At 36.3% G+C, this 24,074-nt stretch overlaps 1 protein-coding gene across 1 annotated transcript in view; it reads right to left on the bottom strand.

Moving 5' to 3' along the window:
* Positions 1 to 21,232, bottom strand: part of CATSPERB (cation channel sperm associated auxiliary subunit beta) — a 44,007-nt gene extending 22,775 nt beyond the window's left edge. Inside the window, exons 1-10 of the mRNA XM_068944115.1 lie at positions 21,149 to 21,232; positions 19,639 to 19,705; positions 18,178 to 18,273; positions 17,466 to 17,615; positions 12,923 to 13,015; positions 11,578 to 11,696; positions 9,689 to 9,865; positions 6,635 to 6,787; positions 5,576 to 5,728; positions 4,836 to 4,980 (exon numbers count right to left, since the gene is read on the bottom strand). Coding sequence (XP_068800216.1) covers positions 4,836 to 4,980; positions 5,576 to 5,728; positions 6,635 to 6,787; positions 9,689 to 9,865; positions 11,578 to 11,696; positions 12,923 to 13,015; positions 17,466 to 17,615; positions 18,178 to 18,273; positions 19,639 to 19,705; positions 21,149 to 21,232 — 1,237 coding nt within the window. The remainder of the gene's footprint in view (positions 1 to 4,835; positions 4,981 to 5,575; positions 5,729 to 6,634; positions 6,788 to 9,688; positions 9,866 to 11,577; positions 11,697 to 12,922; positions 13,016 to 17,465; positions 17,616 to 18,177; positions 18,274 to 19,638; positions 19,706 to 21,148) is intronic.
* Positions 21,233 to 24,074: the final 2,842 nt, after the last annotated feature.

The raw sequence follows: 24,074 nt of genomic DNA on the forward strand, positions 1-24,074 counted from the left end.
TGGTTTGTAACAGAACGCTACCTTTCACTAGAAACAGCCACCAGAATGTAGAACTTACTTAACCTTAATGCTTTTCACTCCTGGGCTGGTACCTTGATTGTCTTACCTTACATATCTACTGTTTGGTCTTGAGATCCTTTCAGAATCAAACCAACTAGCTCCCTCTGAGATAAAACCTGGATGTGATCTGTGAGCTAGTTTGCTCCAGGACAAGCTCCATATAAGCAGTATGGATGAGACTACAAGGCTAGCCCTGCGTGATCCTCCAGCCCCAGCTGTGCAGATCTTGCCTCTATATGTGTCTATACTTGCCCTCACGCCACATGCCAGGCATGGCAAACATGCTGATAAACAATAATCTAGCAGGCAGCAAAGCCATCTTCTCATTACTCTAAGCAACAATTTTTTTAAAAAAAAAAAAGCCATATCCTGAGTGTGGTCAGATGTCATGCCCAATATACCAACCTGAGACATGCCAATAAGCGGGGGCAAATGCCTGTGGGATATATACCAAGCCAGGGGACACTCCAAATCCTTTGTAGATTGAACAAAGCGTCAAATACCCCTGAGTAGTGTGAATGTAAGTCACATCGGACTACTTGGCTCAGAGTCCAATATATGCATTGTGGACTGGATACCTCTGGCACTATAATTGCAATCCATTGTATCAGTATGATGTTTTTATGAGCATTACTTTCATTTACAAAATTTAAATACTGATATAACTACAAACACTAACGGGTCAGCTGAAAATAAAGCTTGGTCCACTCTTGTTGGTCCCTACTAGGATCTACTGAGGAGTGTTGCACCAGTAAAGTGCTGATTCAATACATAATATTAGCACATAGGAAGAAAATAAGTGTGAATGTCACGATAAATCCAGGTTTTATAAAAACCACAGCATTGTATTTCAAGGATCAGATACAGTATTCTTACATTCTGGACTAAGCAGGCTTCCAATAAATATTAACTGCGACTCTCTCAAATGGCTGTTATTTTAACTGGACTATTTGCTGCTTATGTCACTCCAGCAACCAACTAAAAGACAAGAGAGGTAATATTTCTAATCTTTGCTGTTAACTACCTGAAAAATAACAATTTTTTAACAGTCTCTGAGAATTCACAGGATTTCAGCAAAGCTTTGCTTGAACCAAAACTACAAGAGTGGATCTATTTTTGAAGAATGGAAAAAGTAATAATTAACCAAAAAATGCCACCCATACTTCTGCAACCAAATTACGAAACTTGACATTTGGTAAAACATTTTGCCATTTGTTTCTAAATGTCTAAAATAGCATATCAAGAACCTCAAAATATGAACTATAACGTATTTTGCCAATGCCCCTTTGCTAGTTAACATGTGAAAGAATTAAATATTCTCTGACTTATTAAGTCTTAATATATTATCATTATTATCTTACCAATATTTTATAACTTGACCTTTATTCAGATAATGAATCCTTGAGCTCTTGATACTCCTCTTCCTTCTGCTGGGTGAATTATGCTCAAAAAAAATCATTTGTTGTTCTGTGATATATTGCGGGGACAATGCATGGTCAAATAATTTGTTTACTTCCTAAAATATCAGAGAAAAGAAGGGGGTCATCTTTTTAATTATACTTTATCTGATATGATAGAATATAAGCTTATTTTGATGCCTCGTAATCCAGTCTAAAAACTATGGTGAAATGGAATAAATGAAAATAATATTAATTCTTATAAAAGAGGCTGTTCATTTTCCTTGTGATGTACATCTTGTCCATAGAATAACTATCGTTTTTAAAGTTATTTTTATTTGGTCTCAGAATAGTAGAATCTGTAATACCACAATTATATCCTTTTTATAGCAAAGGAAAACTTGTATTTTCTGAACTGTGTGATTGTTGTGAAAAACCTCTAAACAGCAACCAACGCATTCCTCTAGACCATTTTGGTACTGATTTATAATATAATGAAAAAGGAGTAATAAATGATAGTAGGATTATATTATTGGATGATGATTGGTACTACTTACATTAGTTTAGAGGGAAAATATTCTGATCACGCCATTTTCATTAGAACAGTAACAATTAGGAACAAAACATACAAGGAGGAACTAGCTGTGCCAGCACAGTTAGTGGCACTATATGTTAAGGAAAGTTTAGAGTCAAATCCAATTATCAAGCTACTTCTGTCAACCAGTAACATCAGGAACTCTGAAATCCGGCGACTGAATAGGAAAAACGCAGTGGAAGGGTTGTGTTACTCACTGCCAGACCAGTATAGTATAAGTACCTGGGACAAGCTGAGAGTGATCAAGCAGGATGTGAAGGTAACAAATATGGTAATAATGGGAAACTTGTTATCCCACTAATAATGCTTACTGAAAGCCTTTTGGCAATCCAGGTCGACTGTGACAACTGGATCTCCCTTGTGAGAGAACTCCTGAAACTGAGTCAAACTGTGCCAGCTCTTCCCCAGTATTTCCTATTTATTAGTATGCTTCTAGGGAAAAGAGGCAGTCATGGTATTACAGGAAAGACCCCTTCAGGGATAAATAAGCAACTGAAAAATTGATAGTCCCACAGAGAAAAAGTCCTTCTTACAAAGGGTAAATGGTCAGTTCTTGCAGGGGAGGGAGGTTACTGATGGAGTTCCACACAGTCTTTGTGTTCAGCATATTAGTGTTTGATTTATTCAAAATGGAATTGGAAAGGGGATGAATGTCACCAAGGATACTAAGGGTAGTACAAGTAAGGTCTGATTATGAAGATTACAGAGGGACATCATGGTTTTGTGGGACTGAACGTAACAGGCCTGGTAAAATTCAGTGTGGATAAATGAAAAGTAATACATGTCAGAAAAGGTAATCCTCATTTTTCGCATACAGTAATGGCTGCCTATGCAGCAGCACTGGTGATCCAGCTGTGCTCTAAGGGCGAGGGGCAAGCTCAAAGCCCTCTCCACCAGTCAAGTGCAGCCTAGCAATACCATCTGGAGTGAAAAGCCTGATCAAGCATGCTCCCTTTGGAGGGAGCTGTAGAGTGGCTCTAAATATAGAGGTCAGTGCACTCTCCTTGTGGTGGAGTAGAGACTGGCACTAAAGGATTCATAGCTATCTATTCTCCTGAATGCTAAACAGCAGCAGCATAGTCCAGTTTATACATTTAAAATGTACATATAGATGTACATGTGCTGTAGCCTGGCATTCTCCATACAGTAGGACATATTTGATTCTATTTCTTGCACAAACTCAATCTTTTCACATTTGTGCACAGTGAGAGACAAACTGCAGGCCTTAAGAATATTTTGTAACAGTTAGTTAAATATTTTGAGAGCTGACCTCCACCGATGTTAAAACATCTAGGTTTCTTACGTCCAGCCTGTCAGAATTTGACTCATTAAAAGTAATTAGCTTCAAAGCTCCCAAGTGGTCATAGTATAAACTGAAAACACTTCTTGTTGAAGTCACAGACTTGGCATATGTTTCCAGACCTAAAGAGGAGAAATAGAGGCAATAAGTTAAAAGAAGATAATGCATATGAGGAAAAGTCATGCTGCTTAAGCTAATAAAGTGGTAGTTATAAGGTTCAGTAGTTCCAATCAGATCTCTTGCTTTGATATATCTCTAAAGAAACATTTCTACAGCATATTAATGGGGAAAAACCTCTTTAAAGCAAATTGACAAGTAAGCAGAATGGAATTTTTTCTCCTAAGATACCTCAAAAGATATCATGTGCATTATCCATTGGAGTGGATACTTATGTCTAATATAGTCCAGGAAGTTCTACAAGAAAAGGGGGCTTCATGTACATGCAGCTTGTTATAGGATTAGAAAACCTAGGGCTCAGCCTGAACTGTGGAAAAAAAATGGTGAAATTCCTATTGATGTTCATAATTTTTCACACACGGTTTACTTCTGGATAAAACATCAGTACATCCATCCTCCAGTAAAATCTGTCTATGCACATCCTCCTTAACAGGTTTCTTTCCATATTAGTGGAGCGATGAACAAGCTGGATTTCGATTCCGCTAGGCAAAACTAACGTCGCATTTTCTCCTCCTTGGTGGCAAAGTATAGTACAAAAAAAATTCACCTAAAACCAGCAGCTCTTAAACTGCTGAATCACTGTTATGTCACAGAAAGTGACATGTGAAAAGTCATCTTCTTACAGGTGCTCTCATTGTCAAGTGAAGCGCTGAATTAAAAGATAGCTAAATTACATCTATATTTTCCTGATACCATCTATATAAACCATTTTTCTCTTAGTATGCTATACTTAGCACACCATGACAAATGGAAACGGAGAAATGACAGTCAGCCTATTAAGATTCAGTTTGTACAATGTAACAGCTACTCGATTATAGCCATCTGCACCCTGAAGCAGAACGATAAGGGAAATATGGTATGTGACTGACTAGCTCACTGTGTCCTTTGATAGCCTCTCAGCGTATAGTAAAGCATGACTCCTCATGCTTAGCACAATCACATACTACACTTTCCTTGTTTGACTTTGTATGTCGATATCAGTATAATACTCTGCCTGAAGCCTGCTACTCTTCACATTAGGAGAAGGACTGTGTGCTTACAAGCTTCACTCCTCCAACTATATAATTAATATAGTATGACCTCTTTCTACAAATCTTGTCTCTGCTTTAACCTGGCAACTCACTCAGAACTTACTAACATAAAGTGTTAATATGACTGTAGAGTTTCAAAAGCTTTCTGTAACCTATCAAACTTTTTACTGATGAATAGCATTAATAAGGAGTGCATGAAGAGTGGTTAATGAAGAAGCCTTTTCATGTAGTTGTCATGCCTCATGTCACTGAAAAAGTAGGTTTAAGTTCCTCACCTGCCTTACTGAAGAAAATGCTACCCTTATCACTCACAAATGCAACTGAATGAGTATACACACATGTCTTTGTTTTTATAATTTTTTCATTTTCCAGACTGATTAATAACTGAAAAGAATTGCCTCCATCACTGGATAACCACACCTATGAAAGAAATAATAGTCACTGCTGAGCTACTATCTATTTTTAATCAGAGGCAGAGCCTCTAAAAAGATTGCTTATTACTTAATTAATATTTTCTGAAAACAATACATGTCTATTCCAACAAGTGTAAAAATGCAATTTATTTTATTAATGTATTCAGTAAGTATAAAAGTACTAGGAACAGACCAAACTGCCAGAACACAGAATCTTGTTTACAATAAATAACATCTTTCTGCTGATTCAGGATTTCCCCATAACCAAACGTTGTTTATGGGTAGCTTCTTCTATATTCTCCAGAAAACTAAAATGAAGAATTTCCTCACTGAAGACCCATTTCTGCCAATGCTACAGATGTTGAATAACTAATAAGTCATTTCATAAAGTCTCATAACAGAGACAGCTCAAACCCTGCAACAAAAGTAAGTCCAGTAATTGGAAAATGCATGAAAACCTAATGATTTTGAGCTTGATTCCACTGAAATCAGTAAGAACTTTGCAGAAACAGTCCTAACAACAGGTTTGGACCATTTAATTCCCCCCAAAGTAAGACTTTAAATTACACTGAACTTCAATATTACTTTCTTTGCATACATACCTCATTTCCATAAACATAGAGAAAATGAGTCTGTGGGTGGAAAAACATTCCATATGGCAAAAAATGAGTGTTTGGAAATTCAAACACTGGAAATTTTGTTTTCTTAGTCAGCTTGTGTTTTCTTATCTTCAAAACAGCAACCACTGACTTTTTCTGGAGAGAAATAACACAGTAAATATCGACAAGTAAGATAATTGCATAGTCTTCATACTCTTACTATATAGACTACCAAAAAAGGAAGACTAGACAGTATGCTTAAGCTGATAATGAATTTTAAGTCAGCAGAGAGCAAGTAGTACACAAATAATGGAGAAAGCAAGCAGTGAATATTATAAATTTGACTTCAAATGTCTATTTCCTTTAAGTGGTCAAATACAAACCCTCCACAGTCACTTGTAATACACAAGAAGGGTTTTTTTCCCCCCCATATTTGGAGGATGAAAAGTTTGTTAAGGCAAGGGAAAGGAGCTGTATCTAAAGCAAAGGAGCTGTAGCTGAACGTGTGGGAAGCCTGGAGAAGTAGCTTTTATTTCCAGCTAAATCTCAAAGGTCACTCATCGAAATGAAAAGTTTCTTTGATACTGTTGACCAAAAGGAGGAACTAGCACTGAAGTAAAAGAGAAAAATATGTCATTCCTATTTTGCAATTTTATTGCATCTGAAGCAGGGTTCTCAAGGTGTGTAAACTCTTAAGAGAAATTTTCTATCAGGCAGAGGTACAACACAAACCAGGGAAGCATTTGCATTCTGTAAACCTCCTCTTAATCTCTTCAGAGTGAATTTCACACAGTGAATAAATCCTCAGGTATTGTAAATTGCCCCAGTTTACAAGTAGGAAAACTGATGCACAGAGAAACAAGGCAATTTGCCAGACTAGGAAGATAGTGAAGGAGTTGAGAACAGCACCAAAATCTCCTGGGCTGAAGTGTCTTGCCTAAATTACTGGTCAACACCATTCAGCCTTCTTCGTTCAGATGGGTTATTCTAACAATTTAATCTAATTTATAAACATAACATGGATAAGCAAAGCAAGAGAAACTCACTGATTCCACAACATACCTGAACCCTATAAATACCGATTCCTGTATTCTGCTCATAATCAATCAGAAATGCTATCGCTCTTTTGGAAGATCTCTTTCTGCCATAGAATCTTCCAGGAAGGCAACTTTCCCACTTACGGAAGGGTTCATAACTATAAAAGCAGGTTGACACCTGAGAGAAAGAAAACATGCAGTTAATAAATTCTGCATTTTGGCATTATGAAGGGGCTTGTTTGAGTTTTCTCTGATTCTGTTTGCTAAAGTCAGATCCTCAGCATAGACTAGCTCAGTGTCATTGATATAAAAGGCTTAGAAGTATCAGAGTGGAATGTCTTCCTATAAAACTCTTCAGTAATACTTTTTATGTTCAGATTTATTCAGGTCCTGAAATTTACTAGGATAGAAACTATTATCTCTGTGAAACCAAGACAAACTTTAATCATTCTACTGGTATCAGTTAAGCAAGTTTTCCTATAGGTAGAACAAATTCTTTCTAATAGAGAATTTCAAATTTTGGTGTCTGGATCTCCATCTAAATCCACGCGGATAGCCACTTACAACTATCTGGAGCCTTGTTGATTCTAAATAGGCCAGAGGTTACCAGTACCCATCTAATAATAAGATTATTAGGGTACAGTATGAACCAGAAGTTATCAGATAAATAATCTGGAAAACAATTTTAAACAGCAATTTAAAATTTCTAATCCTGGGAAAAAATATGCCAACATTTATGGAGCGGTGATATTAAGGCTCAAAATGCTCAGGCAGAGAGATGGCAACAAAATAGGAATCATAAAAGTGTTAAATTATCAGGTAGACTTGTACCATGCAGCATACTGTTGAAGCCAATGCAAACCTTCCATTTTCTTACCTGGCTCCATGACTTTTCTTTGTTGAATGTGACACTAATAACATCCTCTAGAATAAATGAAATCTTCATTAACCTACCATCTCTTTAAAAAATTGCAGACTATTTGCTAAGTAATTTCAAAATGGTGTATACCAGTTTATATAATTGTTTGATTTTATATATTTACAAATATTAAATATACAGACACTGCACTGCAAAACAGATGTGCCTAATGGCATATTTCTGCGCAGCTTATAAGGAACATTATTGCCTGTGCAGTATTTTCTTCAGCGTAGTGAAATAATAAAATTATTTTAAAGATACAAAAAGTACATTTCAGTACATAAGATAATAGTCATTTAAAGTGAGAAATGCTCCATCTAGTCTAATATGTGGGCATGGGGAAAAACAACAAGAACTAGGACATATACAGAATAATCTTCTGTATAGTCTTTATAAGTTTGTGGTTCAGGGACTTCTCTAGACCAGAGACTGCATGTAGATCATCCTGTTCAACAGCAATTTATGAATTTGTTTTCCTTAAATTTGTCTGGAGTATTTCCCTTCACTTGTTTTAAATCTCTGCCTATTAATTGTCTGGTGTACCTTCCTTCTTCTAGTGTGAGAAATTCCCTAGACCTTTTTCTGCACTGGTCATGAGTTGAGTCCTTTCCTAGTCATCTCTTTTATGAGACAAGAAGTGGTGGTGTATTCACAAGGAATAATTCTGGCATAAGAATACTTCCCTTCAGCTTACTCTATACTGCATGGATATATACACACCAACCTCTGGATATGGGATATCTCAGTAGACTTCATGACACTTTTTAAGAGAACTTGTGATCTGGATTTTTCAAATGTTGTTTCCAATTAGCACAGCAAAATTTCAAATAAATATGTAAAACAACATTAAGAACCAGAAAATACAGGTGTATTTGAAAATTTCTTCCCTTGCTTATGTAAAATGTGTGTACAAATATACACACACACACACACACACACACACACACACATATATATGTGTATATATATATATATGCATATATATCTTTTAAAATACTTTAAATCTGTATTGAACTGTCCACAGGCTAAATTTCTTTCAAGACCTGAATAACTTTGTTTTACATGAATGTTACCTGAACTAGCCAAGAAAGAATCCTCATTTCATTAGGCAAAGTTTCTCAACAGTCACTTAGCAGTATGGATTGTAACAGTAAGTGCTTTTTGCATTCTGTGCACTAGGTGGTGGTCTTAACAACAAACTGCCTTACAGGTAACCATGAGAACACAATACTGTATTGCTTTACAGAGCTGGGCTAAGAGGCGTAAAGGAGGCTAAGGGTTATTTCTATACAGGCTTTCCACAATCTGCACCAATATGTTGAAATCATAGGTTTCTGTTCCTTCTGCCAGATATAACAAGTTGCGGAGGAGTATTAGAAGCAAAACAAAATGAAAGATATTAAAGATCTCTAAAATTAAAGAGATACTTGGCAATTAGGAATGAGGTGTTCACGTGAACTAGGGAAACTGGCCCCCAAATTCCATGCAAGTTTAGTGGAATATGAATTCCTTCACAGATTTGAGGTTGGTTAGCTGAACTCAGTTCCCCTTAGAAAGTGCTTTATAATTTCTATCATTTTTTTCTCTTTCTCTTGTAAATTTAAAATCTGAATATTTTACCTTCATAGGTTTCTCTGTTAGCTAGACACTGGGTATTATACCATATATTTGCACTGAAATAATCATGCTATGAGAAATAAAAAGACAAAAATAAGTCAAGTGGTTGTATCTCCTCTAACATATAAATAAACCTGTAACTAACACTACAGTTTACTTTCAATAATAAGCAAGGAAAATGAACGATTCATTGTATTTGGATATAGCCATGCCATCTAAAATTTGACTAAACTCAGGATAAGCCAGACTGAGTCTGATCAATACTGTGAAAGACCTCCAAGGAAATAACACATGGATTATTCTGCTAGTCAAGAAAGAGAAATGTCTGAACATAAACAAACAACCACAGAGATACCACCCACTGGAGACCTAACTATTTTGATTATACAGAAAATCAAAACTCTGTTTGACCAAACTCTTTAAAAACACCCCCCTGCACATCTGACAAGAATATTCTCTGGTAACATCCCAGCCAAATTCAATAGCTGCCACTAAACACTCCACAGTTTCAATCCAGTGTTGCATTTTTCTATCTTGGCTTACCCTAAAACGTCTCCACGTTAAGATGATAAACGTTTGAGCTGTTTTATCCCCAACAGTTGAAATACTTTCAAATAAATATTCACTGATGTAAAGAGATTTGTAAACATGAACACTGAAAACAGACTGTATTGCCAGGTTTCTTACCATTTCGAAGCCACAAAAGCTCACGTTACTGAACTAGGGAAAAAAGAATGAAGAAGGATAAAAATGGAAGTTATAGTACAAGCAGATCTAGTAGCATTGTTCAATACTAAGACAGCAGAATATGGAGCCGTCTAATGGGAAACATAGAACAATTCACAGTTTTGACAAACCAGCTACTTGGGAGTGAAATTCTCCTTGCAAGCTTTCTGTCCCAGGCTGACATGTCCAAAAAGTTTGGAAAATATTTGCTAAAATAGTCTTCTATCTCTAAAGTCAGAGCAAGGAAAAAAAATACAGTTTCGTCCTACTTCTGTAAAAAATAAAATAAATTAAAAATCTAGTGACCTTCTATAGAGAAGCTCCTGTTGCACCATGCTTTCAGAAGGGGTTGAACTTTGGTAGAACGATGATCATCTTTGCATGAAGGATGAGTTTTTTGCAACTCCAGGACAATCCAACAAAATTTAGCCTTTCTAAAATTACAAGTTTTCCTATACCCGGCAAACACTTCCTCAATGTCAACAGTTAAAAATCACTGAGGAATACTGGCTTAGAAATGCAATACACCTTGCTGAATGGATAGTGTTTTTCTGGACTCTCTTCTGTGCTTTGCTGGTTACAGGTAGCATGGAAAGCAAAATGATAGTTTGAATAGTAGTTGTGGTAGTTGTGACAAAGGCACTAAAGCACAGCGGAGAGTGTAAGTGTTGTGCTCTGGTGGAAAACAACTCTGTGTTAATTCTGTCATAGCAGCTCTGTTACTGTGTCTGTAATAGTTTAAGAACCTAAGTAGGCTATTTTTATGGAAAGTCTATCTTTTAGTCATCCAAATAATTTAACTCCTCTTCAGGTAACCTTATTAACTCTGCTTCTAAATCCTGCCTCAGTTAACATCAGCAGCACTCATAAAGACCTGCTATGAGGATTTGCAACATTCTATGTCCCAATTGACAAATACAATTGCCCATTCATAGAGCGATCAGTTCTGTACATGAAACGATCTGTCAAGAAAATAAAAATTCAAGACATGCCTCAATGTAGAAGGAAATACATGTTACCAATTGAAAGGAAATAAATACAATGAAGAACATGACTCAAAAATCATATTAGATACAACAGGCACGCATTTACAGCAAAGCCTCATCTTTTGCATTACTTCTAATGAGTTATGCATCCTAAAATACAGATTAGAAGTTGCTGATTCTATATCAAATAGAATAAAGGTCTTCAAATGAAGAAGAACTAATCAGCCTGCCTAACTTGATTTCAAATCAACTCGACCAACAAAATCCTTTGAAAACTTGACTGCTGTGATAGCTTGAAACTAATAAAATGGTACAGCATTTCCAGTGCAAGATTTACTTCTATAAAAGGACCAAAATAAATAGGTAATAACAAATAAATGACTGCTGATGTCACCCTTCCTTCAAAATACTTCAATGATACGATAACTTCATGTACAGAATTTATGTTATTAGAGAACAGTTATGTACTTTTTTTTTTTTTAAAGATGAGCACTCCAGTCCTTGTCTTTAGTCACTGCTTTCAGTTTCATAATCTCTTACTGAGAGCTTCAAAATATAATCTTTCACAGAAGGAAAACAGAACAGAAAATTGAACACGTACAGTGTCATATTTTCAGAGTACCTCTCTAGCAAATAGTTACAATTTTTCACTTGCCATTTGGCTGAAATTTCACAAAACTGGCTTAAAAAGCTAATTCATGTTTAAACAAACTCACATACTTTTAGGATTTTTCCAGTAGGACGGCATAGATCTTCACTGATGAATAAGCCCATTGTTGTGAGGACTATTAAATGGTGATTTGTTAAGATTATATTCACAAGTGACAGGCCATCACAGACTTAGGAGGGAAAAAAATGAACATTGTGAAGAATTGTTGCTTTGCACCATTCATGTACAATTTGACATTGCTAAAGTCTATCCAAGAGTATCTCCCTAACCCCCCCAAGAGTTCCCCCCAAAACTAGAGGCAAGGTTCATGCACACAGCCAACCTGCAGAGTAACCCACATTCAAAACTGCACAGTATTTGCACACTATATGCAGCCTGGCATGCAGGGACACCTACATGGGGTCAGCTAGGCAGATTTAGGATCATACTGTCCTTGTGGCCAACTGCCCTAGAAGAACGGCAAATGCTTGACACAAAATGGTAAGATCCATGTCTAAAATACAGCTTACTGCAGTTTTTCAGCATCCAGACTAAACTGCTCCCCCCAGCCTATGTCAAAGAATTCCCCTTCTTACGCAATCTTTACATTCACACAGTCTTTAAATAACATCCTACCCTCGATATCAGAAGCAAACTTCTTTTAGATCGACACTCCCAAAACAAAACAGGACTATACTGAGAAATAAAGGTGAAATTTCTGCACAAGTACAACTGAATCATCAAAACCATCAGCTGAATCATCAAATTCTGGGTATATATATAGAATACAATACTCTTCATGACCCAGATGCTATCATGCAAACAATGTGGATGAAATCACACAACCACTACTGACCAAATAAACTAAGATAGACAATAAAAATAGGCATATTCAGTTAACTTTGGGTACAATCCCTTAACTGTTGATGTTTAGTCTTGATTCTCAAAGGAGATATACAAAATACATTCAGAAGAAGCACCTGGGAACTAATATTCATAATTCTACTTGATATTACAAATTATGGCTATCGTTTTGATAATGCATGACAGTTTTCCCCATGGCTCACTTTCACTGACCTTTTGCTTTCACAGGTACAAACTACTCCCCCCACTTTTTTTTTCTTTTTTGAACTCTTATAATCATTAAACAAAATTGGATAGAGTTAGAACAGCTATTGTCAGGTTATACTTGGCTTAAAGTTGTGTTACTTTTGTTTCACATATGGAGAAGGTCTATGCATTCCTATATATAATTTATATATATATTTATATAGGAATACACACACACACACACACACACACACACACACACACACACATTTATTTCCATCCCCAATACTATAAGTTTAGTATAACAAATGCCATCTTTCTCCCCATGTGATTTGCATTGCTAAACCATGGAGAAGACAAATTTACCATCCTCCTGTTCGGGACACAAGCTGTTTGTCATATTGAACCACTTTGTCTTGTCATATGCAAATCCAGAATAGGTAATGCCAACATATACACCTGAAAAGTGAAAAATCAACATTTCATTTATGAAAGGAAGATTTGTTTAAAAATCTGTCCTCTAATGTTAGATCTGTCTAGGAAATATATTTTATAGCACTCTCTATTCAGGTAAAGATACTGTTAACATAAAAAGAATAAATTAGAAGCGAGGTCTGGAAATTCTACGGCTTCTATTGCTTCCTTCAGTACAATAACTTTCATGGAATTGTTGTCTGTGTGAGACCCAAACGAAAGCTGGTTGGGACAACTGGAATAAAAATGAAGCTCATTTGAAACTCCTGTGTCTCAGCTGTTGTCATATCTTGTTTAACATCTGCAAACAAATCTGCAGGTTGATTTTTGTTACCCAAATATATCAACATGAATTGTTCTGACACAAAACTATCAGTAGGCTCCAGAATTATTTTGCAACCGGAATAACAGCTGATGTCAAGCCTGAGTCCTTCTTTAGGAATTTCACTGAGGAAGTCCTTCCTATCCTTCTTCTTTAGGAACTTCTGATTATTTTCTAGTGCAAACTGTCCATGCTTAACACTGCACAAGAAAAAAAGAAAGATGGTTCTTGCTTCAAATACAATTCACAGTAACATCCTGAGCAATATTCAGTTTAAAGAGCTGTGAGCGTCTTGCGCCGGGAGCTTGTTTTAAAGGATTTTACTCAACAATTTTTCTTTTTCAGTAAGACTGGGAATGGAACTTTAAAGCAAAGAAGTTGTAAAGAAAATTTCAGCACAGAAAAAGAAGAGGGAGGGACAAACGAAGGAGCTCTAGCTATCTATAGATATCTGAAAAACAAAGTTTGGAGGTGTAAGTAGAGAGACACGTTTAGTTGGCCCTAAGTTTCTTGAGTTTAATGATCAAATGGTGGTCCCTCATAAGCCAGTTTTGCCTTTCATATCTATGAGATGCTATTTTTCCATGTGAATGTGTCAAATTTTATGATGAAAAGTCAAACAGTTCTCAGGGAATTTACAACAAGAATTCCTTCAACTGCTTTTGCCTGGGTGCCTACCCCGATATTTTATAATATAATGTCTCATTGCAATTAGTGTGTAAGAAACTGCAAAATAATTCTGAAAAATATAGTGTAAATTTTAACAGAACATACAGCAGTTCTGATAAATCATTTGGGTCTGGACTAGTAATATTAAATGGTATCTGTCATGTGATTTCCACTTGTTGTAGCCAAAAGGCAGAGCAACATGGAAACTACTAAAAGGAAGACTAAAAAATTAATTTGGAAGAAGATTTGACTTTGCCATCTCATGGAGCCTCTCATTTCCTATCACTGTGAGGACTGAATAGTTTCCATACCTGATTATACTGTGACATATACCTACCCTGTTCTGCATTTCTCTTCTGAGCACATTTTGATTCAGGCATACTTCTGTCAGCTCTAGTTCCTACTAAGCTCTTCACACAGCATGTGCTACCACTTGAACAGAACCAGCCACATCCTAAAATTAGTATGTGGTCAAAGCTCTGTTCAAAGAAAATCTGAATAAAAACTGGATGAAAATCTAGGTCAATATTTATTTAAAATTGTACTGTTAGAATGTTAGATAGCATGTTAAATACATTTTAAACTGATTTAGTGGTTTTATCTTCATTTTACCTTTCCCCTTGCTGGCCTATTTTGGTCTTATTTTGAACCCTCTGGATCTGGGAACATACCTTCTTACATGTCTACAATTACTGCTGTAAAAAAGCAGATATTACATTTACTTTTATTTTTCTGCTGTTCTTTCATTTGCCAATAGATGGGAGCAGTCACTTTTATAGGCCTTGCAGACCTTAGAGCCTATATATTGTTACAAAGTCTGTTTCAGCAGAACATAGAAGGGTACGTAAGACTGGTTTGCTAAATATTGAAATTGTTCACATTACTAAGACATATAAAAGATTTGCCTCTAAAAAACACACTGTGTTACAGCAGCCATGTAGTTCATGAGATAGAACACTTATGATGCAGGTCTCCTGTGCGGTGTCTATTAAAGGATGAGCACAGGTTGTTACTTTTTCCTCACTGGCACATAAATAGGCTCTTTTTTTTTTTTTTTTGCCCAATCATTTATTTTCTAAAACTTGTAGAAATATAATATCTTTTAGGCTCCACTGGTCTGCATGGCATGGCTGAACTCACCAATGCCTGGAAAAGCTAATAAGGAGAGACACAGAGATAATGTGACTATTACTTTTCTATAGAAGTAATCCTGGAAAACTCCATACCCTGTGTGTATAGTACAGGTAAGACTAAAAGATCACCCTGGGCTCTTCCAACATTATAACTTATGGTCCATTCAACCATTCTACTTGTCAACTGTAGACATAGGCATAACCTTTATCTCCAGTCATAGCTCATCACATCCACTTTCATAGGACGTTTTAAAGCCTTTACAATACAATCTATTGCATAATAATTGTTGTACAGTGTGACTTTTTCCTGGACCTGGATAACGATCTACACAAAGTCTGAGGCAGGGACCACTTGTTAGATACCGGAATAAAATCCATCAGCCTACTGAATAACTAGAGCCAGGTATATCACTGGTCAGTGCCTCAGGTGCCTATCTGGAAAACGAGGAAAATAGCACTTATGCACTTTTGGAAAGTGCTATGAAAAATGCTAAGTATTATAAGTAACTCTCATAATTTCAGTATTGGTGTAACGGATTATTTGTACTACCACAGTGTTTAGGAATCCTAATAAAGGACTGGGATGTCCACTTCTGATTTGTGCTGTATAAACACAGAACAAAAATGGTCCCTGCTTTACAATCTAAGCAAAAGACACGTTGAATGAGATATTGTTCAGCATGAGAGGCAATGGTTTCTCATAGCAGCAGTCTAAATGCACTCTGAATTTTAGAGCTGTTGGTGCAGCAGACTACTTTGAGGACAGATTTGAAGAACAATAATAAGACAGCTCTGAAAGTGTCTGCAAACTCTTCCAAGAGTGAGGGGCACCATTGGAGAAATAACAAGAAAGCATGCAGCAGAAAATTCAACAACCCTATGGGAGACATGGGCATCACAGGTATATCACAAACACTTAACGAGAAAAGGTGGAGTAAGAAGAGGCTACTGTGAGAGCTTTTATACTAAAGAAAAACAGCTTATGTTTGGAGTAGCAGTAAAGGGATCAGCAGAGAGATGCAAGGAAACATAAAAAACTTTGCAGCAGCCCTCTGAAAGTATGTGAAGATGCAAGCAAGATTCCTCCGGTCTTGCGTAATACAGAAGATGTAATAACCAAGAGAGGGTAAGTGATGAGACTTTTGACTCTATGAAGGTGTAGGAAAAGCTGAATCTTGTGATATCAGCAGAAAAAAATTGCAGGGTTTAGACACAGCCTGCAGGACATAAAGTAAAATATGACGTACGGGACAGTGGTAGGTGTTATCTAAATGAGAAAGGAAGTTGCAAGGAGATCTGCGGAGAAGTACACAGGGAGGTTAGGAGAATTTTTCTTAAATCATTTTAGGCTTGGGAGGAGTGTCAGAGAGAAAAGTTAACATTTCATCCGGACATGTCATCCGGGGTGGAATTTATCTCGTCTAACCCTAAATATCTACCATGTAAGTATTTTCACTGGAACAAATTGTCTAGATTTCCTTTATAGAGAAGCAGTGTCAGCATGTGAATTACCTGCCATCCATCTACAGTTAGGTGAGATGAACTTTGCACCCTAAAAATGCTTATTTCGCTCCCTTGACTATAAAAGGAGTTTAGGCAACAAAGCCGGAAATAATGCCCTCATTGTGCATAACCAAATCCAGAGAGATGATTCCCACCCGAGGATATAAGAACAACAACAGAGATCAGGTCTGTTGTTTGTATTAAAAGCCACGCAGGCCTTTTGAAAACCATATTACTCATTGTCCCAAAATATACTGAGATACTGATGTATAAGTATTTATAACCTGCCTTAAAACAAAAGAAAAAGCTCTTCACTGAGAGCTCTCATTCTGGAAGCATATGCTCAAAAGGCCTTTGCTGTGCAATTTGTTATTTTATAGAAATATCCAATTTTTCCTCCTTTATTTATTTCTAAATTAAACATTCCTAGATTTCTGAATGTCCTTTCCTGGTTCAGATCATTTAATCTAACCTTTTTAGATCTTTTTTTTTTTTTTAATGCTCTGCCTTTTTTTAAACAAAGGAATAAACCTCAATAGGCAGGGTGAGAATATATTGATAAAATATAAAACTTAAAAATACAGAGAATATAATTCTATTTAATTTCTGGCTATACCTGAATTTTATTTAAAGCGTTATACTAGACCGTTTCATTGGCTAAATTCATTTTAGAAGAATGCAGCTGATTGCAGAAGGTAATTTGAGAAATTACAACTAATACAGAAAGTATCAGTTCTTTCACATGTTCATTGCTTTCCACCTATTAGAATTACTGTGCATTTGTGAAAGCCCAGAGATCTATATTTACCTTGAGCTTCAGCATTACAGATGAGAGCAATAACTACCACATCATTAGCACAAGGAGATTCTGACAATGTGATATTTATTACATGAGGTATCACAGTATCAAGGCGTTCAGGGGATATTTTTTCACCAAGTTCCCACTGAAGAATTGGTTCTGTAGAAGAGAAAAGTCTAGCTGCTTAACACAGATAAAGCATAAATAAACTGTATGCATATGAAACAGTCTTTAGGCATTACAGATTTGGGGACTAAGAGGACAAATATAATAAACAGGAGGTTAAGTATAGTAAACATGTAAGAAAATAAATTGATTAGATAGCTTTACTTCTAGTACAAAAGGAAAGATACATTCATGAACAGACACATCTTAAGAAAGAAAATATCACAGAAAAATAAGACTATGCTTGTAACATGAAGAACTAAAATTTATTAAACACATTTGTGCTAAAGTATTAGTACATATGCTGTGAAAAAAAGCATCTGTGTAAAATTTAAGAGAGCTTTTTTTTATTTCTTAAATTACATTTTAAATACCCCTGTATTAAAAAGAACATTATGAAGACTGCAAAATCAAGCTCAAGAGCTGCAAGATCTGAAACCCACCTTCAAGTCTCCTGTGGCTGGGACTGGTTTCAGTTAAAAGATGTTTGGGATAGTACTCTGAATTCAATCTCTGTTTCAATATATAATAGAAATGGGGCTTATCTAATTCTTACCTCTGAGAACATCCAGTAATGTTCCTTCAGTGGTAAACATATTCAATCCATGATGCATTCTGAATTTTACGAACCATTCCTCTATTGGAGCAACATCTAATTGAACATGAAATGAATATTAATGAAATCTTTCAGTTTTATAAAATACTGTAGAAGAATGATACTCACAGAAGGGGATTTTTCTTCACCAAACCTTTTTTTAGTAACCACTGATTACTGAGCAAGGACACCAGTACCTGGCTAGAAAAAAATGCATAGCTAAACAGTTCATATAACAAGCTAGCTGAATATGAAGAATATAAGAAGTCATATACCTGGATATTTTACACATAAAAGATAGTGTTGCCTTACTCTAAATAGCCACTAGAAACGTCTTGGCGGCATCAAGTGAAAGCTAGGTAAAAGAGTACCAAGTAAGGGAGGTGACAAACTACAGTGTTTGCAACATCAATGGTTTTGAGATACAAATGCCCAGTTTTACTCAGAATCTGACTCCTGTCACACTACTGAGGATTAGTTCTGGAAGACTAGTATCAAGATCTCCAAATCAGCTGCACATTTTCACAACTGCAAAACTGCATAGCTGCAAAGATTTTAGAAACTTATCTGCATGTGTAGTCCCACTCCTCCTAACCCTAATTGCAGTGGACTAGCATTAGCTTGGCAATGGAGGCACAGAAACCCACTTCTCCGGAGTAAGTTGACAACTGCTTAGATTGTGAGGACGTTTAATGCAACATCAGTGATCAGTGCCACGAAGATTTCTTTAACATCCGCAATAATGGTAGGGAAGCAGGACTCAGCAAAGTGTTAAAGTGACCAGACACTAAATTAGGAGAGATTGCAGGCATAAAGGAAGACTGAAAAGTCATCTAAAGGACTTAAAAAAAAAAAAAAAGAATATATCAAGGAACGAATCTAGAAAAGTTAAAGTCCATCTGCACAAAAAATAATATGAAAAACAAGTATATTATACGAGACAAACAGGAACAGCAGTGATGCTGAAAGAAACAGGGTATTATTGAACAAAGCCCAGGAGTCTGAAACCAAACATACCACTGTGATTGTAGATAGGAACTCTCAAGTGGGGAGAGGTGTTATTAAAAATACTTTCTTTAAGACTTTCTGCTATAGTAAGCAATAATGCCTTCATCCATCAATAAATAACTGCAATCCTACCAACAAAGTCTTGGAAAATAATGAATAATCAAAGGAAATACACTGATAATACTATATTTTAAGGAAGTTTAGCAAAACCAATCCTCTATAGAATGGGCGTGATATCATGGTAAGGGGATAAAAATCTGCAATATCTGAGTGGCAGCAAAAATGAAACTGTATTTTACACAGCAGAGCACAAAGGAAAGTTAATTAATTACGGGATAACGTTAGAGATCCAGAAAAAGCTCAACAATCCAAAGCAAAATGTGCTGATAGGAAGTATGATTTTAAAATTCTTACCGGTATTATATGTAATGTTTTCTCTGGGGATATCAATGTCCCAAGTACTTGCATTGTCTTCAGTTTGCTTTAGAAATGAAAACCAGTATTTAGAAGGGTTTATAAAACTTTCTTGCAAAGGCTATATTTAAAAATATCCTCTTCCCCAGATTATGTGCCTAATTGCCCATGACTCACTGCACCATTGTAGGGTACAAGTCTGAGGGTAAGAGCTGATGGATGGAGCAAATTCCTTCAAATTACCTCTGGCTGAAGCCAGTAAGGATGTGCTGGGACTCAGCTGATTCACAGAACTCCTGGAGTCATTTTTGCTTTTGTATCTGTCCCATTAAACTCAGACTGCATATCAAGCCTTTCTTTACCTGACTGGAGAAATACCTTCCTTTGGACATATTCTCTTGAGCACTTGGACAAAAGTTTTTCTTTTTTCCTTTTTTAAAGAGTTTGTGCTGATAGTTCTGACACTACACTACCTTCATCAGCCCTTGAACACACATAGAAATTTTGGCCTAGCCTTTAGGTTTAGCTAGTGTAACTGTAATCAGTTGGAAAAACAATTAGACCAGTACAATACCGATGTGGATGCAACTGCGCTACTCAAAAGGTGATCCCTGTCAGAATAATTTCTCTCTGTACAAGAACAGCTATAGCCGTATAATGTGCCTTTGGAGAATAAACTTCATCACCTGAAGGTGTTTGTACTACTGTAATGATACCAGTGTCAATAAAGCAGTAAAGCATCCAGACGCAGTCAGGCCTCAGTTACAGCACCAGACATGTCTTGAAGATATATCAGAGCTAAGACTAAATTTCAGATTCTCATGCAATTTTGTGATGAAGTGGAAGAAGTTTATTGAAATTTAGACATCTTACTCTTGACTGAAGTTGTCTGCTTTGAGATCTGTTTGAAGCTTAAAGAAAGCCTGGAAAGCCACTTGAACAACCTAAACTTAAATTCCATGTTTTTTCTGTTTTTAATTTCTCTATTTAGCTAAAATGATTCATATAAAAGATCACAAAACCTTCAGTGCTTATAGCACTCCTCCTTTTCCAGGCAAAGGAGATTCAGCACCTCCACCTGGAAGTTCCGGCTTCCAACTGCCCACTCCCTGTTTCTTCAAATTCTGCAGCTCATCTCTCTGTTGTAACAGCCACCACCTGCTACCACTTACCTTACCTTACCTTTCATTAAGCATCAAGTTCCCTATTTTAGCCCTGAACGTCATAATACTGTATCAAGAATGAATGAATCAAAGTGGATTTAGCCTTATTTAAACATGCTTCTCTTGTACTGGTCTCTAATTCTGCAGAAGTGCAAAGCTAACCCAGCTGCCTAGTAGACAAGAAAAAGAATAAAGAACAGGTAGGGTATATACATAGTCCTAATCATGACTGTAGGGCTCAGGTTCTGCGACAACACAGAGAATTAATGAAACGAGTTAGTATTGTCATTGACAGTACTTCATAACTCATGCTAATCAAACACGTACTGGGAAAAATGAAATGTTACCAGTTTCATTTTGAAGTAGAAGACCTGAGAATAGGTGCTGTTGAAGATCTCAATGGTGGGAGCAAGTCCCGCGGCGTTATACATCAGTAGAAACTTCTTTCTCACTTCTAAACTATTATCCTTCTCTATATTATATAAATAACAGCTGATTTTCTTTGAGAAGGAAGGAAGAATACATGTTTTAACTTGAGAAATCTTCTGCTATCCCTTCCATTGCAATTACTAAACTAGTCAAACGCTTAACACACTTCTATAGATGAAAAATTCATTGAATTGGTTTGCCCACACTATTTGTCCTTGAAAGCAGACATCTTGCAATAAGTTCAGCGTCATAGAGGGTTCTGAATTATCATTATAATGCATATTGCATCCCTGCCAACTTTGGAGAGAGAGAGCCTCTTGTTTTATAAATATTGTTCTTGCCACTTGCAGTGGATGCAAATACTAACAGCAGAATGAGGTCAGCTGATAGAGAACGTTACAATTAATCAGTTCAAACCCTGAATTTGTACAACATTATGGCATTTTTTTATTTTAATGAAAACAACCTTGCATGCATCATAACTTGCATATATTGTTAGACTCAAAGCAATGAATTTTCTCCATTAAGAGAAACTTATGCATGGAGAATATTTAGAATCATCCAGTTGTGGCGGAAAACAATCAAATTTGACGTGATAGTTTGCAATTAACTGAAGGTTCCAAATATGCATTTACAAAGTGGAGATATAAGTTTCAGAATCAAAATCTGGCTGCAAGATCATGATAGCTTCTGAGTTTGCTCCTGGTACAGAAAAGAAATGGGATTACAATCTTTCTGGTGACAAACTGACAGCGTATTCAAAATGTGCCCAAAGACTTTTGACTATCAGCACTAAGTGCATGTTTCCACAGGTTCCCAGATATATTTTTCAAAGAACTACCATTTTTGAAATGCATCACTATATGCAAAATTTAAGGTCATTTGTTAGCAATGACTGACATTTAACTCAGTGATTCTGCTTAGTTCAATGAATTGGATCCCTCCATTCAAACACTGTGTAAATCATGGAACATAAACTGTTTTCTTAGGTAACTCCTCTCAATAGACAAAATCAATCTTTAATAGTATCACCCTAATAAAGAATGAGCATATAAAGGAGATCCAAATTATCATCATTTACATGCTAGGCTTATCCATTATTCCATCTCTATAAAAATCTTCCCGATAAAAGTATAAGGTAATAAACCACAATATGTGTTTCTGTCTACATGAAGTGAACAAATTGCAACTAATATATACAAACCCATAACTAGGAACTTACCAGATTGTGCGAATCTAGGTACAATTTGATTTCTTTAGACCTCGCTTTCTCGTCACCCGTTTTGTTAGTAAAGCATGAGAAGCTTGAATTACCTTTCATTGGGAGAGGCAACAAACACACTGTAGTTACATAAACACCTTTTGCAAAAGTATCTAAAAACCAAACACCAGTTTTGTGAAAGGAACATGTAAAACATTAACCTAGATTAAATAGCACCTTAAGAAAGAAAATCACACTTGTGCATCAGAAAATTTTCCTGTGATTACTACAGAAATTTCTGAAGATCTAGTTCCTTAACATGAACGCAAACTTCCTGCTGACTCTCTGATTCATACTAGAATGCATTTTATAGCTCCTTTGAACCTTCAGTCCATTCTTCCCATCAATCATCCACACTGACTGATGTGTGTTGTGTTAGATATGGTTCTGTTTGTAACAGGCATTCAGATTAGGTTCTACTCTTTATCTTCCCAGAAAATCTACCTGCTTGGTTTGAATCAGAGGATGTGAATACAGATCCTAATGGTGTGGAACTCCAAATAAGTCCCCAGATGAGACTGAACAAGTCAAAGCTCATATTCAGAACTTGAAAGGTTGAAACGAACTTCACTATATCGTTTTCGAAATACCTTTCAAACAGCCTACATTAGCAGGTTATATTTGTAATCGCTCTAATTTCTGTTCATCTGCTTCCCCAAACAAGAAAATAGATTATTTCCAGATGTTCTAATGAAGAACAAACAGGAAAAACTCACAAAAAAGAGGGCTGGAAGGGACATCATACAAACCACCAGATGGCTGTCAATCAGTATGAAAGGACATACATTTGCCTCTCAGCATATTGCTGAAGAGCCTGTCATAACACCATTACAGGACTGGAAATGACTCTTGCATCAGAATAATAGGCACCTGCATTTTGACCAGATGATGAAGCACGTCCAGTGCCTGCCGTGAAATAGGGAAAGTGCATGAGCCCCGGGAAACAGCAAGGAACTAGGGACCAGCATGAGAAAGGCAAATCAAACTGGAGTGAGCAAGAGAAAGAACTGTCCTCATGTATACAAAAATCATATGTTTCCCACTATTTTATTATAGTTTGTAAGTCATGTTTTACCCGCAGTGTTCCAAAACATTTTTAAAATTAAATGCTTGAAGGGGAAGGTTAAATTTAACTATTATGTCTCCAGAGTGATTCTGTAACTATCGCTTGTGCTGCTAATCAACAAGTAAACAGAACCGACTGCTCAACAAAAAGATCAACTTGCCTTTCACAATGTGTGTGTCTCCTGAAGACGGAGGAAACATCTTTAAAATTGTTGCAGCTGTGATACACAAAATCAATGATCCCATCTGCTAAAATAAAAGAAATCTCCCAGAGTTTACAGTCTAACAATCTGTTGTGAAGAAGTTTCTACCAGCTCTATATGAAATAAGGATATTTCACAACACTTTTTACTGAAATGGAGGACTTCCAGATTCTGCTTGAGATTTTTACCTTAGACATCTTGCTGACTGCGAGCAAGTTAGTCAGCTTCTATACTTACACTGCCGGTTATGCTGTCTATCTGGCTCTGCCTCACAACGCTACAATAATAATAATGGTGAGGAGAGGGTAGGAAGTG

This window comes from Struthio camelus, chromosome 5 (genome assembly GCF_040807025.1).
Source record: "Struthio camelus isolate bStrCam1 chromosome 5, bStrCam1.hap1, whole genome shotgun sequence".
In the NCBI taxonomy this organism is placed as follows: Eukaryota; Metazoa; Chordata; class Aves; order Struthioniformes; family Struthionidae; genus Struthio; species Struthio camelus.